At 46.4% G+C, this 16,815-nt stretch overlaps 1 protein-coding gene across 2 annotated transcripts in view; it reads right to left on the bottom strand.

The window, feature by feature from the left end:
- adgrl1a (adhesion G protein-coupled receptor L1a) overlaps nucleotides 1–16,815 on the bottom strand; it is a 223,153-nt gene that overhangs the window by 118,716 nt on the left and 87,622 nt on the right. For both annotated transcript variants that reach the window (XM_072675209.1, XM_072675210.1), the window contains exon 2: nucleotides 6,314–6,463. In XM_072675209.1, the coding sequence (XP_072531310.1) occupies nucleotides 6,314–6,383 (70 nt within the window). In that variant the 5' untranslated portion in view covers nucleotides 6,384–6,463. The remainder of the gene's footprint in view (nucleotides 1–6,313; nucleotides 6,464–16,815) is intronic.

Below are 16,815 nucleotides of genomic sequence, written 5' to 3'. Positions count from 1 at the left end.
TCTGTAGTGAATAATAATAATCATCATCAGTAGAGACTGAATAATTGATAGTGGATGCTGAACAATCAGGAGATACGGATTAATTTGTAGTAGTTACTAAAACAAATTATAGCAGATTCTAAATAATTCACAGCGTACACTAAATAATTCATAGTGGATGCCGAATAAACATTAGTAGATACTGACAATTCATACTGGATATTAAATAATCTGTAGTGGATACTGAATAACGTGCAGTCGTCACTTAACCAATCATAGTGGATACTGAATCATCATCATTAGATACTGAATAATGTATAGTAGTGTGCTGAACAATTCATAGCGGTTACTAAGTATTCCATGGTAGATACTGAATAATTTGTAGTAGTTACTACAAAAAAATCATAGCGGACTCAAAATAATCCACAGCGTATACTAAATAATTCATAGTGAATGCTGAATAAACATCAGTAGATACTGAATCATTTGTAGTAGTTACTGAATCCTTCACAGTCAATATTAAATAACCCATAGTGTACATTCAATAAGTCACAGTGGATACTGAATAATCCCCAGTAAATACAATTCATAGTGGATACTAAATAATCATAGTGCATACTAAACATCCCATAGTGGATACTGAAGAATCCTTAGTGGATACTGAATAATGTGTAGTAGTTACTGAATGATTCATAGTGGATACTCCAAATTGTACAGTAAAAACTGCATAATTCATAGCACAAGCTAAATAATTAATAGTAGACACTAAGGAAATTCTTTGTGAATACTAAGTAAGTCATGGTAGATAATAATAATCCACACTGACTCCTGAAATATGTATTATAGATGCCGAAGGATCTAAGATTGATGACTGAATAATAAGGCCAGCTTTGAAAATGTGGAAGTCAGTGTAAGAATATATTATCCTAAGTCACTGTGGAGAATTTCTATTGGTCTATTCATCATAAAATTGTGAAACAATGAAAAATAAGCCACCAGATTCAGATTACGCACACAATATATGGCCCTATATATCGGAACCATATGGGTCCAGCTTCCAGTACTGGATTTTGTAATAACAGGTAGTTAATTGGACTGTTGACATAACTAATCGGTCACCTAATTTCACGGCTACAGCTTGTATCGCATTCGCTCAGTTTCTGGACTCAGGACGGCACCCTCCAGGTCTTTTCTGGTTCACATACATTCACACCTTCCTGTCTGCCTCATACTGTCCTGTTCTGCAGGACTCTGTACTGCACTGTGTTGTATTTACTGTTGGGCCTTGGACCAAGTTCAGCTCTGTACTGTTGTGTATTGATGGTACTGTAGTTGATGCTAAACTGCTCTGTATGTATTGTGTCTTTCTGAAATACGCTGTGTGGTACCGTGTATGTCTACTGTACCCTGGCTATGGAGGTACATCCAACCGTGTACTGTGTTATACTGTATATAGACTGGATGACATGTCTTCTTGAGTCTTCCTGAGTGAGATCTTGATGCCTAACAGTGAGCTTGGACTGGAAACTAGATTAGTGATTGGGAATAAGCAAAGGAGGCACAGTAGTAAATATAGTATGAATGCAGTATATTCCATTCACTGAGGGAGTGCTCCCCCCGGCAGGTGAGGGGCCTATTAAACTTGGTGGAGGTAGCATCTAGTAAGATCCGGCCCCCAGAGCCATATAGGCCAATGATGTCAGCACTGCTGTAGCGAGAAGGCTGATGTGCAATGATGCTACAGGGCCTTCGGGTAAGCAGTGATTATGGCCTTACCAATCTCACACGACCATACACACCAACACAGACGCACTCATGGATTTAATTACACCACATGTCCACAAGTTTGTGGACACCCCTTGTAATGGATGCATCAAGCCATTTCAAGTTGCCCCCAATGTTGATGCTGACACACATGCCTAAGGTGTGGGCTAGAGGGGTATAAAGCCCCACAGCATTGAACTGTGCAGTAGTGGAAGAACTGTGTTCTCTGGAATGATGCATGGGTGGTGCTCCATCATCATCATCATCCGACATCCTGACCTCACTAACGCTCTTGACGCTGAATGCAATCAAATCCACCCCCTTGTTTTGCTTGAAACAATGAATGAGCAGGTGTCCCAATACTTTTGTCCATATAGTGTGCATAAACAGACACATACAAGGACGAGGGAGGTGGAGGAAGGTGTGCGCTTTAGTCTGCTGTGTGGGTAGGAGTATGTGTGACTGTGTGTCTGTGTGTGTGTGTGTATGTGTATGTGTGTGTGCGAACCAGTGCTTTGCCAGCACGTCCCAATCGATGAACCCATAGGCTCATCGGAGGCTTCCTAATTTCTGCAGTCGGCCTGTGCAAGCAGCAGAACGCTGATTGATTCATTGATTATTAATGCATTATTAATACTGCTCCGAAAGCAGGACACGGTGAAAAAGCTAGAGGCGTACACACAAACACATAAACACACACACACACACACATTTGATGAAGCAGCTTGGTGCCAGGGGCCAAACGTGTCCAACGGAACAGTGACTACGGCACATCAATTCAGGACAGCATGCTCCGGCAAATTAAACCCAGGGTAGAAAACAGCCACCAAACACACCTGGACAAGCAAACACAATAACACTGCCAGCTCCACGCTCGCTCTGCCCATTAACCCTCGCACGGCTAGACTTGCTAATGTGGTTTTGCTATACGTTTTGATTAGCGCCGTGTAATTATTTGAATGTAATTACTTAAGTACAGAATGAATTACATGGTTAGTTACATAGATCAATTATATTTACACATCCATCCAGCATTGACAGGTTGGACGACGGGGTGCTCCTCCCAGTGGTCCCAGGGCCCTAAGCAAAAATACATACCACCTGCACTATATAGGGAGCATCAACACCAGTCGAGCTACTGGTGTTGGGAGTCAGAGAAAGGCGAAATGAGGGGCCGGTTCTGCTGTGTTTGGACTCGTAGCCAGCTACCCAATCTTAGAGTCTTAGCTAGCAGGCTAAACACCACTGTGCAGGCCGTGTTTTAGCTAACTGAGGCTCAAATCACACCCATTTTGAGGATAAAGCCTCATATCTGAGAGCACAGAGTCGAGTAAATGATGTTGGGAGTCACAGAAAGGCGAAATGAGGGACCGGTTCTGCTGTCTTTGGACTCGTAGCTGGCTATCTAGACTTAGATAAGTTAGTTAGCAGACTAAAAACACCACAGCACAGGCCGTGTTCTAGCTAACTGAGGTTCAAATCACCTGTTTAGAGGATAAAGCCTCATATCTGAGAGCACAGAGACGAGCTACTGGTGTTGGGAGTCCGAGAAAGGCGAAATGAGGGACCGGTTCTGCTGTGTTTGACTCATAGCCAACTATCTAGGCTTAGATAAGTTAGCTAACAGGCTAAACACCACTGTGCAGGCCGTGTTCTAGCTAACTGAGGTTCAAGAGATCTTATAATTGTTTTCGGTGGTTTTCCTTCACATTAAGTACACTGGCTCTACGACTTTGCTTGTTCTACCTATTAACCGAACTCAGCATGTTGCTAAACTCGCAACTACAGCGGTCCCCACACTGTGGATCTCTTAAATGCACATGAATGAATGAGCTATTTTGATCATATACTGGACAGACACACAACAGAAATTTGACAAATTAGACACATTGTAATTTCTGTGATTTTTTTGGGTGATACCGCAAACCAAGTCTGAGGTTTTTCAAACAACTCTAATGCAGTCTAACACAAAATCCACAATGGACCACCTCAAGGGATGCATCAGTGAAAATTTGTGGGTGAGCTTTGAAAAGGTAAAGGTGCACGTATTTGTCACTGTACACTGTGCAGCGAAATGTGTCCTCCGCATTTAACCCATCTGGTAGTGAACACACACTCACACGTGTTAGGGGCAGTGAGGACACACACACACACCCAGAGCGGTGGGCAGCCAACTCCAGCGCCCGGGGAGCAGAGAGGGTAAAGGGCCTTGTTCAAGGACCCAACAGTGGCAGCTTGCCGAGCCCGGGAATCGAACCCACAACCCTGTTATCGACAGCCCGGAGCTCTAACCGCTGAGCCACCACTGGAGCAAGACAGTCCAAGAATCTCACAATCAGAAGAATAGGTGAGAATATGGCCTTCATGGATACGTTCTCGGAAGAAAACCTTTACAAAACTCAGTGTCAGACCTTTTCCAAGGGACGTCTAAACAGCCTGAAAGAAGTCTGATTTTAATAGAATGGACTACCTCGAGAAGTGAGAGCTGAAGGCCCTCACTGTCCGCTGAACTGAACAGTATTGAAAATCTGCAGACAGACCTCAAAAGAGCAGCGGAAGGCGCTTCAAGCACCTCACAGAACTAGAAGAACAGATCTTTCGCCAGGAGTAATGGGCGGACCCTCCTAAGGCTCATTTATACGCCCAAATTTAAGACGTCTGCTAACGTCAGCGTGGATGTTAAGCAATACATCCACTAGAGGGCAGCACTTGCTACAAAAATAACGGAAGAGGTAGCGAGGTAAAGTTATCGCCATGTACCACGTGGCTATGGGCTACACTGCCCCCACAGTTTCCAGTGGTAACTGCTCCTTAAGCTTTCCGAAAATGTGCTCAATTACGTACGAAATGAAGGCAGAGTACGAACAGGAAGGTTTCGTCTGTATCCGTATGAGTGGGAATGCCATCACACTCGAGTTAGCTGTGTTTTACCACAGCAGGCTTGATGATCCTTTACCGACGTTTTAAAGCGAATCCATCCACTTTTTATGACCCAGGTTAGCATTTTTAGCATTTTCGCAGGCTAGCATTGTTAGCGATACTGGTTGATAGCAGCCCATTATGTGGTATTTTGTGCATTGAGACAACATGGAGACACGTCCACCTGTAGAAGTTGGACAGAACTGAGTGTACGTCTGTACTGTATAGCACCACTGGTTTTACAACTGTTTTTACAACGGCCATATTGGATTTTGAACCATATTGGAAGGGTTGGTGAGGCTCCTCCGACTTTCCGAAAAGGAAAAAATCCCCCATGTGGGGGCGTTCCAGTGGAAATCTTTTCTACTTGGAACTCAAATGAATAAGTACTGATCATGCAGGGTGCCCAAACTTTTGCTGCGGGATTTGATGGAAAGGTGGAAATTGAAAAAACGTCACATATTTCAAGGTAAAGGATATTTTGACCAGGGGTGCCAAAACTTTTGCACAGCTACCTGCCCCCATCTGGCACTGTTTGACCAACAGAAGTGGAAAATGCAAAGTGACAGTAATAACTAAACATTATTTAATTCTGTTCATGCACACACACACACACACACACACACACACAGATCTTTCCCCTTGGATACCTTAATCTCTATTACTCTCTCTCTATCTCTCTCTCTCTCACTCGCTGTCTCTCTCCTTGGCACAGGCTCCATGTAGGCCCACAGCAGATGGTGTGTTAGTGTCCGTGTGGTAGGCCACTGGCTGGGTGACCTCCTCCGACCCCCCCACCTCCCCAGGCCTAACCAAACCCCCCCGTACACACCCGCCTAAAGCCACCAGCTCTCCTGCTGCCACGTTCACACCAGCTGCCATACACACACGTACACACACGTACACACACACACACACACTCTGTCCCAACGGGCCGTAGCACATTTAAGGGAGGCCGACGCATATGGCACCATTTGGCTTCGGTACACGCATGGGTTCTCCCTACCCTGTCCAGCAAACGAAGGGACACTAATCAACCCCCAGTTCATTCCTTCTTCTCACTGACTTCTCCCTCTGCCCTTCTGACCTCTGGACCGGCGTCAGACATATGTAGCACAAGCACTCGCTTGCTGGAGGACGTGGCGGGCATGGTGAATTTAGAAATGGAGCAGAGTGGCCCCTCAACCATGGAGCTGGGGCGTCATTTGCCCTGCTGCTAGGTAGCAAGTTAGCTCACCTAAACTTCATAAGGGCCAGGCCAATGCTAACAAATGGCAGTTTCCCTTGAAATTTCACTCATGCAAACGTCCAGGCAAGCCAAAAAAAAAAAACCCTTCAAGATGGCCCCAAGGTGCAGTACTATAGGTTAACACCCTTGAACAAGCTAGGTAGCTAACCTGACCTAATGACCCCTAAGCTACACCTAGCTAACGAACATTACCTATTAAAGGTAAGGTACCATCAGTTAATGTCGTATAGCTTTTGTTTTAGTATTAAAAATGCTGCCAAATAACTGAAAATCACCCCTTTAGAGAATCATGATAGCACTGAAGATGGTACGGCAACTCCCTCAAGGCCAAGCGCAGAAGGGAAGTCTGGGAATGGGTTAGCGTGAGCGTGAGCATGGATGGCATCAGCAGGCTGCACCTACCTTGTGCAGAGGGGGTGATGTTGCTGAGGGTGATCACACAGGTGCAGAGGAGCCAGAGAGACAGAGCCATGGTGGGGTAGAGCTGGGGAGAGGGGAACCGAGCCAGGCGCTTCAGAGGGACACACTGCTCCCCTCACACACCCTCTGGACCTAAAACAGAGAAAGAGAGGAAAGATGAGGTGGGAACTGTCAGAGAGAGGCAAGCATAGCAGTACTGAAACCCTGAGGATTGTAATATAGTTATACATAATACTGATACTGATACGAGAACTGAAGCTCTTCGCTTAAAGGGGTTCGTTCGGTGAAAAATCGAATTACCACAAAACATCTCTGACCCCGGTTCTGTCAATCAGCCGAGAGATGTTTCATATCCGAGCTTAGCTTCTTTAGTTTAGAACAGAAGCTTTTACGCTAACATGGCTAACAAACACTGGATTTAGACTGTCACCAATCTCATCTTAAATATAAGATGTAAATATAAGCTCCAAAATGTCCCTGAAACCAACTCAAAACGCATCCAGATCTTTATTTATTTTGCAGACACAAACCCAATATGTGGTTTAGGACACAGGATGACTCAATTTAGTCCATAAACCCAAAAATAAACTTCACTTTAGATCTAAATGTAATTAAATGTTACCAAGAAATGTGTTTAACCTTGTTTAAGCAGTTTGACACAGTTTCTAAGCAGAAACATTAAGGTTATAGCATTACACTGTATGGGCAAAAGTATTGGGACACCTGCTGATTCATTGATTTCTTCCAAAATCAATGATATGAAATATATATATATATATATATGAGTGATCATGGTGGTCATCCGACATTCTGACATCACTAATGCTCTTGTTGCTGAATGCAATCAAATCCTCACAGCAATGCTCCTCCAAAATCAAGTAGAAAGCCTTCTGGAAAAATACTTAAGAGGTTCCACCACAGTTTCAAATTGATGAATCTCCAAACGTTCCTCTACTACTATTTTTGGAGGAGCATTGCTGTGAGGATTTGATTGCATTCAGCAACAAGAATGTCAGAACTCATCCCTCAAGTCCTGAATGGAGCTCCACCACCATCCATCTGATGCTGGGGGGCTTTATATACCCCTCTAGCCCACGCCTGGCTAACATTAGGCAGCATGGTCCCAATAGGCCCATGTTTATATTCTGCTCCAGAGAGTCCTATTCTATTGGCAGTCCTTTTGTCTCTACAGGGGCTAGACAAGCTGTGTGTGTGTGTGCACTTGCACATCTGTGTCAGCAATGGGTGCGACCTAAAGAAGCTGATGTTTGTTTGCTTGAGTTGCTCCTTTAAGACGAGCATCTACAAGCAGGCCATCAGGCTGAAACGGAGAGCGAGAGAGAGAGACATAGAGGGAGCAGGTGAGAGAGAGAGAGAGAGAGAGAGGGGTCAATACTAATAGCAGGACTTCAATTCTTACAGCTGCCGTTTTTCTGCACTTGCTCAATAACACGTAGTCCTGCGACTCCGCTCGCTGTTTTTACCCCCTCCTTCCGAACACGGCTCTCACTCACACTCCGGCCGGGATTCGACCGGCTGAACAGTCCATTTCACACCGCACTTGTTCCGAATAATAGACAGCACAGAGAGGGAGAGAGAGGGTGAGTCCACTCTGGCCAGGTAGGACGAATGAAAGGCGGCCATTTTGCAGCACGCTGCCGCAGCAACAGCTGCACGCTGGGAGAGGGAATAGGTCCGGATCCGGACGTTCGGCAGTACAGTACCAGTAACACTCCTTAGGAGACGATTCGGCACAGAATCTCAATCATCAATGAACTCTCCTTTAATACACACATGAGAGGAACAGCAACTACACACATCAGTGGAGCCCCCACACACACACACACACACACACACACGCCGAGTCGTCTTCACTTGTTCTCCACATGTGAAAACAGTCTGTGAATCACAGCTCATCCAAATCCACCCTAACGCTCCAGACTCACCGCGCTGTTCGAGCCCCACTTCCACATGCAGCCTTACAGCCCTAATTAGGAGCCTAAAGCAAGACGACATGCTGCATATGTGCCAGAACACACTCACACACACACACACACACACAACACCCCGAGACACAGTGTGACTTTTGTTTACATGCTTGTGTGTGGTTGAGAGAGAGGTGGGGGGGCGTAGGGAGCCAGACAGTGAAAGACAGGGCAGAGAATAGGGAAAAGAAAGAGAGAGAGAGAGAGAGAGAGAGAGAGAGAGAGAGAGAGAGAGAGACGGAGAGAGAGAGAGAGACGGAGAGAGAGAGAGAGCGAGAGACGGAGAGAGAGAGATGCACAGAGAGAGGGAGAGAGAGAGGGAGAGAGATGTATAAAGAGAGAGAGAGTAAGAGAGAGAGAGAGAGAGATAGATGCATTAAGAGAGAGAGAGAGGGTGAGAGAGAGGTGCATAAAGAGAGAGAGAGATGCATAAAGAGAGAGAGAGAGATAGAGATGCATAAAGAGAGAGAGAGAGAGTAAGAGAGAGAGAGGATGAGAGAGGTGCATAAAGAGAGAGAGAGAGAGACAGAGAGAGAGAGAGAGAGGGTGAGAGAGAGATGCATAAAGAGAGAGAGAGTAAGAGAGAGAGCGAAAGAGAGGGTGAGAGAGAAGTGCCTAAAAGAGAGAGAGAAAGAGAGAGGGAGAGAGATGTATAAAGAAAGAGAGAGTAAGAGAGAGAGAGAGAGAGTAAGAGAGAGAGAGGGTGAGAGAGAAGTGCATAGAGAGAGAGAGAGATTTGGAGAGAGAGAGATTTGGAGAGAAAGAGAGACAGACACAAAGAGACATAGAGACACAGAACATAGACAGACTAGGAGAGAGAGACAGAGACACCAAAAGACAGACAGATATATATATATATACAGAAAGACACTGAAAGAGAGACCGAGAAAGAGAGACAAGAGAGGGACAGAGAAAGAAAATTAAAGGGACATAAAAAAGGAAAGAGAGAGAGAGGGGGGCACAGAAAGTGAATGAGAGTGAGAGAGAGAGGAAGAGAGACATAGGGACAGAAAGTAAGAGAGAGACAGACAGAGGGATATAGAAAGAGAGAGAGAGGCAGACGCACAGAAAATGAGTACCAGAGAGAGAGAGAGAGAGAAAGTGAGAGGACATGGAAAGGGACAGAGGGACATAAAGTGAGAGAGAGAGTGAGTAAGAGACAGTGGACAGTGGTGACTCAGTCATATAGTGCCTGAGGGTCTGCACACACACATCTCATTTGCCTAATGAAATAAATCACAATCTGGAACTCTCTCTCTCTCTCTCTCTCTCTCTCTCTCTCTCTGTCTGTCTGTCTGTCTGTCTCTCTGTCTCTCTGTCTCGTTTGCTGCTGGAGCTGCTTGTTCCTCCAGGGCTGTAACGCAGTAGAGATGCAGTGCATTATTTGAGCTAATGCAGCTCCTACTGAGCTCTCTGATAGAACTGACAGATTGTACTGCGTGTTGATAGGGGAGAGAGCCAGGGTGAGTGTGTGTATGTGTGTGTGTGTGTGTGTGTGTGTGTGTGTGTGTGTGTGTGTGTGTGTGTATGTGTCTTTGAGGGGATTTACTTTGATCCTCCTAACCCTCCACCCTCTCTTCTCATTGATCTCCACCAGTCATAGATGTGAAAAATAGATTGCACATAAAAAACAGGGCCATCCACACACACACTCACACACACACACACTCACACACACACACACATATGAAAACACAAACACAGAGACATAAAAATTAGGTAAACCACAAAACTGGACATACACCACACACACACACACACACACACACACACACACATCCCAACATAAACACAGGCCAGTTTGGTTCTCACGCAAGAGTGTGTGTGTGTGTGTGTGAGTATGCACAGCTGGACACAGCTGGGCCTTGTTTGAAAATCTGTCTCTCTCTCCCTCCATTCCTTATTCTCCTCCATCCGTCCGTCCTTCCTCATTCATCACTCCATCAGCAGGGCTGCTGCCGCTGTCCTCCATCACCCCCCCCCTCCACTTCATCCACCTCCTCTTCCTTCCCTCCTCTCTCCTCCCCCTGACCTTCTCTGATATTTACTCTGCTCTCCAGTGGCACCATCCAAACCACAGAGAGAGGGAGCGTGAGAGAGAGAGAGAAAGAGAGAGAGAGAGAGTCTGAGAAAGGGAAAAGGATAGAGAGAGGCAAGAGAGAGAGAGAGAGAGAAACGAGAGATTAGGAGAGTGAAAATGGCAGGAAAAGAGGGATGAATTGTTGGTGTGGGGGTGAGAGAGACTCATGCAAAGGGAGGAGAGAAAGCGAGGGAGAAAGTGTGTATGTGGCGTGGGAGAAGGAGCGTGCGAAATAAGGGCGAGAGAAACAGAGACGCGAGAGATGTAAACTCAAGGTGAAGTAAACGTTGCTAGTTAGCTAGTGCAAACAGAGACTAATGAGAACAGACTTAGCAAGTCAAGTCTCTGAGAGGAGAGAGAGAGAGAGAGAGAGAGAGAGATTAGGAGAGTGAAAATGGCAGGAAAAGAGGGAAGTATTGCGCAGGGGTAAGAGAGAGCGAGAGAGAGTAAAAGAGTAAGAGAGATGTGAACTCAAGGTGAAGTAAACATAAGTTTAGTTTAAGCTAGTGCTAAGAAAGACTACCGAAAACAAACTAACAAAAGAGAGAGAGAGAGAGAAAGAGAGAGAGAGGGAGGAGAGAGACTGAGACACAGAAAGTATGGGAGAGACAGACAGACAAAGAGAGAGAGAGAGACACACACACAGATAGACAAAGATATATATATACATATATAGAGAGAGACACAGACAGAAAGACGTAAAGAGTATGTATTGTGCCAGAGTGAGGGAGGCTCCAGCAGAGAGAAGAAAGAGAAAGAGAGAGAGGATGTATGTGGCATGGGAGGAGGACCGGGCGAGAGAGTAAGACAAATAGAGGGAAGAGAGAGAAAGAAATGGAAAGAGGTGTGAACTCAAGGTGAAGTAAACGCCAGTTAGTACGCCGGGGCAAAGAGCGACTACTGAGAACAAACTCAGTAAAGTCTCAGAGAGGAGAGAGAGAGAGAGAGAGAGAGAGAGAGAGAGAGGTTAGGAGAGTGAACATGGCAAGGAAAGAGGGATGTATTGTGTGGGGGTGAGGGAGACTCATGCAGAGAGACAGAGAGAGAGAGAGAGAGTCACATATGTGGCTAACAATGCAGGGATGCATTGGCAGGAATTGGGGTGAAAATGAGCAACGCTACAGAGAGAGAGCGAGAGAGAGAAAGGGTGAGAGAGAGAGATAATAAACATGTTGTTCAGTAGCTCCACAGAAAGTACTGAATCAGAGCAGCATTAACACAGTGAGCGTCCCTCCTACCGAGACTCTGGGCTATATGGCTAACCTTGGATTCTCTAATATCGTGATACATTTATTAAATTTTATTTTAATTAGTCCACATCCCTGCTTGAGATATGAAGAAGATCCTCCAGACAAGGTGAAGTGTCTGGAAATCCCTGGAAGGTTAACCTGCTTAGCCGCTATATCCTCGTAAAGTGCTCAGACTATGAAAATAGATTATTAAAACAAGCACTTTTGGCTAAGGGGCTCCTTAGTGGCGCAACTGTCTAAGCGCTGGCTGGATCTCGGCGGCCTCATCTTGAACGGCACGACAAGCTACACTAGTAATACGCCTAGTAATGACTCTCGAGTTCTAAGGGTTAGAAGCCTCTGAAGAGACCCAGAACGGGGAAAGGGCCCCGGTGTATCCGTGACGGGAGCAGCGAAGGGGGGATGGAGATAAAGAGGTGCGCATAAACAGATGGAGATGTTCACAGGAACCTTTCTGAGTGCGTGCGTGTCTCTGTGTGGCGCTAATGGCCGAAAACAGCCCCCCTCCTGCGGGGGCCGCATGCGGTCTGTTTTTCTGCCGCTTTTGTAGTCGCTAATAAGAAAAAAATGTCTTTCAACCCGTCTCTTTTGATCCTGCCTCTGTCTGTACACGGCACAATGGCTCTCCTGTGGTCCGCACGGATAAAAAGGAAAAGAGAGAGAGAGAGAGGGAGGGAGGAAGAGAGATAGATAGAGGGAGGGAGAAGCAGAAAAGGCAAGCAGAGGTAGAAAGGGCGTCTCTGAGGAGCAGAAATGTTGGAGGGAGATCAGGGTGGCTCTGGAAGTTTTTTTGACTCTCTGGATAAGCTCGCTTTGGGAATGACCTTTCACTCGGATTCTGGGCTCTACTATTATCTCCATTGTCCCTTTACCAACTGAGAGGAATGTAATATTTCACCGAACACTGTGGAGATAGCAGGACGGTTCTTATGATTCTTTACCAGAGGGCGAGAGAGATAGAGAATACACTTCGGAATAGAGAGAGAGAGAGACAGAGACAGAGACAAACAGACAGACACAGTCTGACCTACTAAACTGCCTTAAAATAACCTGACTGACTGATACACTGTCTGACCAAAAGTATCTAAACACCCCCTAGTGAGCACCAATGTTCCTGAGATCACCATGCCCAATGCCAAACATTGGTTAAAAGGGCGTAAAGCCCCCCAGGATTGGGATGCACTGGGGAGCACTGGAACTGCGTTTTTCAAATCTACCACTAACGCAACACCATTGTAGCTGAACATGCTTGGAGGAGACCCCAGTGCCAATCATCAGCTGAAGGGGTATAAAGCCCCCCCAGCACTGGGCTGTGGAGCTGTGGAACTACGTTCTCTGGAGTAATGGTGCTCCACCTAGTCCCTTCGGATGGGTTAGAGAGCTGGGAGGGTACAGGCCTTCATCTGAGCCAGTCAACAGCATCTTTCTGAATCTACCACTACTGCAATATCTGGAGTTGAACTTGCTTCAAGGGGAATCCAGTGCCAAGCATCTTTCAGATGGGTATAAAGGGGTACAAGCCCCCCCAGCATTGGGCTGTGGAGCAGTGAAACTACATTCTCCGGAATGACAGAGCTGCATCCACTACCTGTGGGATGAGTCGGAGTGCTATCAGGCTGGGAGGGTAAAGGCTTCCTCCGAGCCGGCCCCAAGCTGAACATGCTTGGAGGAGACCTCAGTGCCAAGCATCTGCCCCCCGGCACTGGGCTGAGGAGCACTGGAACTACCTTCTTTTGGAGAGGTGGAGCTTTGTGATGAGCCTGAGTGACAGAAGCGATCCACCACCATCAGCAAATGGTCTCATGAACGCTCTTACAACTGAATGCAATCAAATCCTGACAGCAATGGTTCCACAGAAGAGCGGCGACTCTAGCTGCAGCAAAAGGGGGGCATGTATAAAATCATACATTATCGCCCACTGGAAATTGTAGCTCTGGCACCACAAATGTGTGAATGTGCCACGTCAATAAGACAAATATTGAAATATCTAATTTAATTACACGGAGAGAGAAAGCGCGAGAGCGAGAGAGGGGGCGAGAGGGCGAGAGAGCGAGAAAGCGAGAGAGAGACATTGAGGGAGAGAAAGAAAGAAGGAGAAGGAGTGCGAACCAAACATCACTCTCATCTCCCATCTAATATGACTCCCATTTGAACTATTCATTTAGCGACAGCCTTGGTCCGAAGCAAATAACCTAATTATCTAGTTACACTGGATCATTATTATAATCAGCGCCGCCATTATTATCTATTTGCTTTGCACATTCGCACATTCGTCTAGGCCAGCAGCGACGCTACGCCGCACGTCAGAGCCCATTTCAGGTAAAGTAATAGTACACAGTAATTCCAGAGGGTCTGTTCAGCACTTGGGGGGGGGGGGGGGGGGGGGTCACAGACAAGCCCATGAACCCTGCTAATAAACGTACAGACGGAGGTAAACTGATTGATTCTTCAATTTAAATAATCAAACCCACAGTTTTCTCACAGCAAATGTGAACCAAAATAGACGTACTGGCATGTCTGGAATCCTAAAGTGTAAAAAGAACTGGACCCCAAAGGTATTGGATGGAACTCCAACCATCACTCCAACAATTGCAGCTCCACTGCTCCACAAACCAATGCTGGGGATGCTTGGCATTGGGGACGGTGACCTAAGAGGAACCTCCTGGCAGCATGGGCCTTTTCCTCCAGTGTGGGTGCCAATTCCCCCCCATTCCCTTGCTACCAAGGGCCTTTTTCCCAGACCAGGGGACCAGAGCGCATGATCTTAGAGTTCGGTACATTTGGTCGAAGCTGTTTTGGAGCCCCGGAGCGCTCCAGAGAACCGATCTCTGGTCCTCTTGAAACCTACGGTCTGGAGTTTGCTTCTAGCTGGCTCTGGTGTGGTCTGCTGCTCGCTGGAAGCAATCGGTTTCTGGTGCTAGCATGTGTGGGCTTGCGTGATTGGCTCAGTTGGTCACATGACAGCTTCGACTTGTCGCTTGCATGGCTATAAACCCTTTCCTACGATGATTGCATTGACTACAGAGGCACCAAGGAAAATAGAGAAAGGCAATGACTGCCCATGATAATGAGCCCCACCCTGCAAAACGGGCCTAGTAACTGTCCTGGGTGCAGACTCGTGTAGTCCGCCCTAAAGGCTTCCTCCAAGCCAGTCTCCGACAGCATCAACACGCTTGGAGGAGAACACTAACCAGCAGTTCTGTTATATCAACTAGCAGATTGGCTAGAATTACAACAAGTGATGGAGGGAAGTGGAGGGCGGGGTTGGGACCTACCCAGAGAGCGAGGCCAGATCAGCTCTCGGACTCCTAGCCACGGATGGCTATGGCATCGCTGGGGATCAGGCCCTCCTAATGACAGGGCCTTAATACTCGAGCATTCTGCTGACTCACTGATATTATTCAATAGATAATCAATGGATAATCAGTGTTCCCGTGGACAGCAGGCAGGGTTGCCATATATCACCTACAGAAATTATACAGGGTTTTAATATGTTACTATTAATAACCTTATGAATTGGTAACAGTGACAAATAAAATCGATTTTTCGGGCCTACAGAGGTCAGGGGGTCTCTCTGGTAGGCTCAGGGCTAAGTGAGGATGCTGGGATGCTGAGTTGAGAGACAGAGAGAGAGGGTGTGTGAGGGGGGACAATGTGTGTATGTGTGTGTGGGTTACCCTGCATTAGTGCTTAATGGGGAAGTAGGTGAATGTGGCTGATGCTTGACCGTTAAGTGGTTGCTGGTCAGTTTTGCGGTCAGATAGCTTTCGGGCCAGCACATGCAAGACTAATGGGCGCAGTTTCGGCGGTAAAAGGGACAGAGCGGAGAGAGAGGGAGGGGGCAGGCTTCTGTGTTTTAGCGCCACGGTGGCCCACCTGCGGCGCCGCATTGTGGCCTGCGTGGATGCGGCTGCTACGCGAGCCGGTGGTCCAAAGTGGTGCAAATAGCTGTGAAAAGAAGTGGCGGGGGTATAATTCGTTGGTTAGCCTCTCACCCCCTCAGAACTAATCACTCGTCAAATGGATCTAATTATTCGCACTTTTCCTATCTGGATTCGGCCGACGCGCCATGAAATATCATTACCGCCCCCATCTGCGTGCGCGCATTAGCCATGCGAGGGGCTACGCTCTTTACCGTCCAATCACTGTTTTACCACACCGAGGTATGACAGTCACCGGTAAATTTAATCTAATGATATGCAAATCTGGTAAAAGGACAATTAGGGCCGCTCAGGCTGATGTTTGCTATGCGTGTCAGTACCCCCTCCCCCTCCCCCTCCCCTCCATCCAACTCCGCCCACCCACCCCCATTTCCAAATGCTTATGAATTACATTAGCAGAACAATTAGGCTGCGCTAGCCACCACCGTCTTCCCGGCGAATCTGACAGAGGTTTTTATCCGTGTCCATTGTGCTCCGCTCTGATGCAGAAGGCTTTTCTGTGAAAGCTTTGTTGTGCTCGCTGCTCCTCCTCTCGAACACTGCCCGTCAAAAAGTTTCTCACCTAGCTTTTCAGAACGCTTTTAGTACAAATGGGCCTGTTTTCTTTGCCGTTTGCGGCTCGTGAGTCCTCCTAAGATACGACTTAATAACGTGTTAAAGACTTCGGGGCAGATTTACTGAAAGAGACACTAATTACCCACAATCTACCAACACTTTGCACTGGTTTAGAAAGACCTTCATGCTAATAAACACAGGCAGGCGCAACTTCCTAATTATCATATCGCCGCTGTCACAAGAAAACCCTGTATCTCCAAAATATCTCCAAACACACAAAAAAAAATCGACTTAACTTTTAATGGAAGTCATTTTGGAGCATTTCTATTGGCCCATCACTTATCAGGACAATGAGAAGAACAACTGACAGATTCACATTATTCAAACGGCAGAACAGGAGATACATTGTTTTATAGGGGCAATACAAGGCCCTGTTTGGCTCACATGCTTACAGCTTAGAAGCCCATCCTTTTAACCTTCAGGTGCAATTTGTGATAAATTAATAAAATAAAAATGAGTAACATTTAAGAAAGCATGTCATGATTATCTACAAGAAACCTCTTAGAAGCTGTTGGCTTCAATAAATGCAAATACAACAAAGTGAAGACTCAAAGGAGCAGCAGCATTACAGATTTAGTAAGACCTGACAGTCGGAAAGTCTTTTTAATGCCAA

Source organism: Salminus brasiliensis, chromosome 3, assembly GCF_030463535.1.
Source record: "Salminus brasiliensis chromosome 3, fSalBra1.hap2, whole genome shotgun sequence".
In the NCBI taxonomy this organism is placed as follows: domain Eukaryota; kingdom Metazoa; phylum Chordata; class Actinopteri; order Characiformes; family Bryconidae; genus Salminus; species Salminus brasiliensis.
Note: the sequence above shows the minus strand (reverse complement) of the source record. Positions and strands in the feature narration are given on the sequence as shown.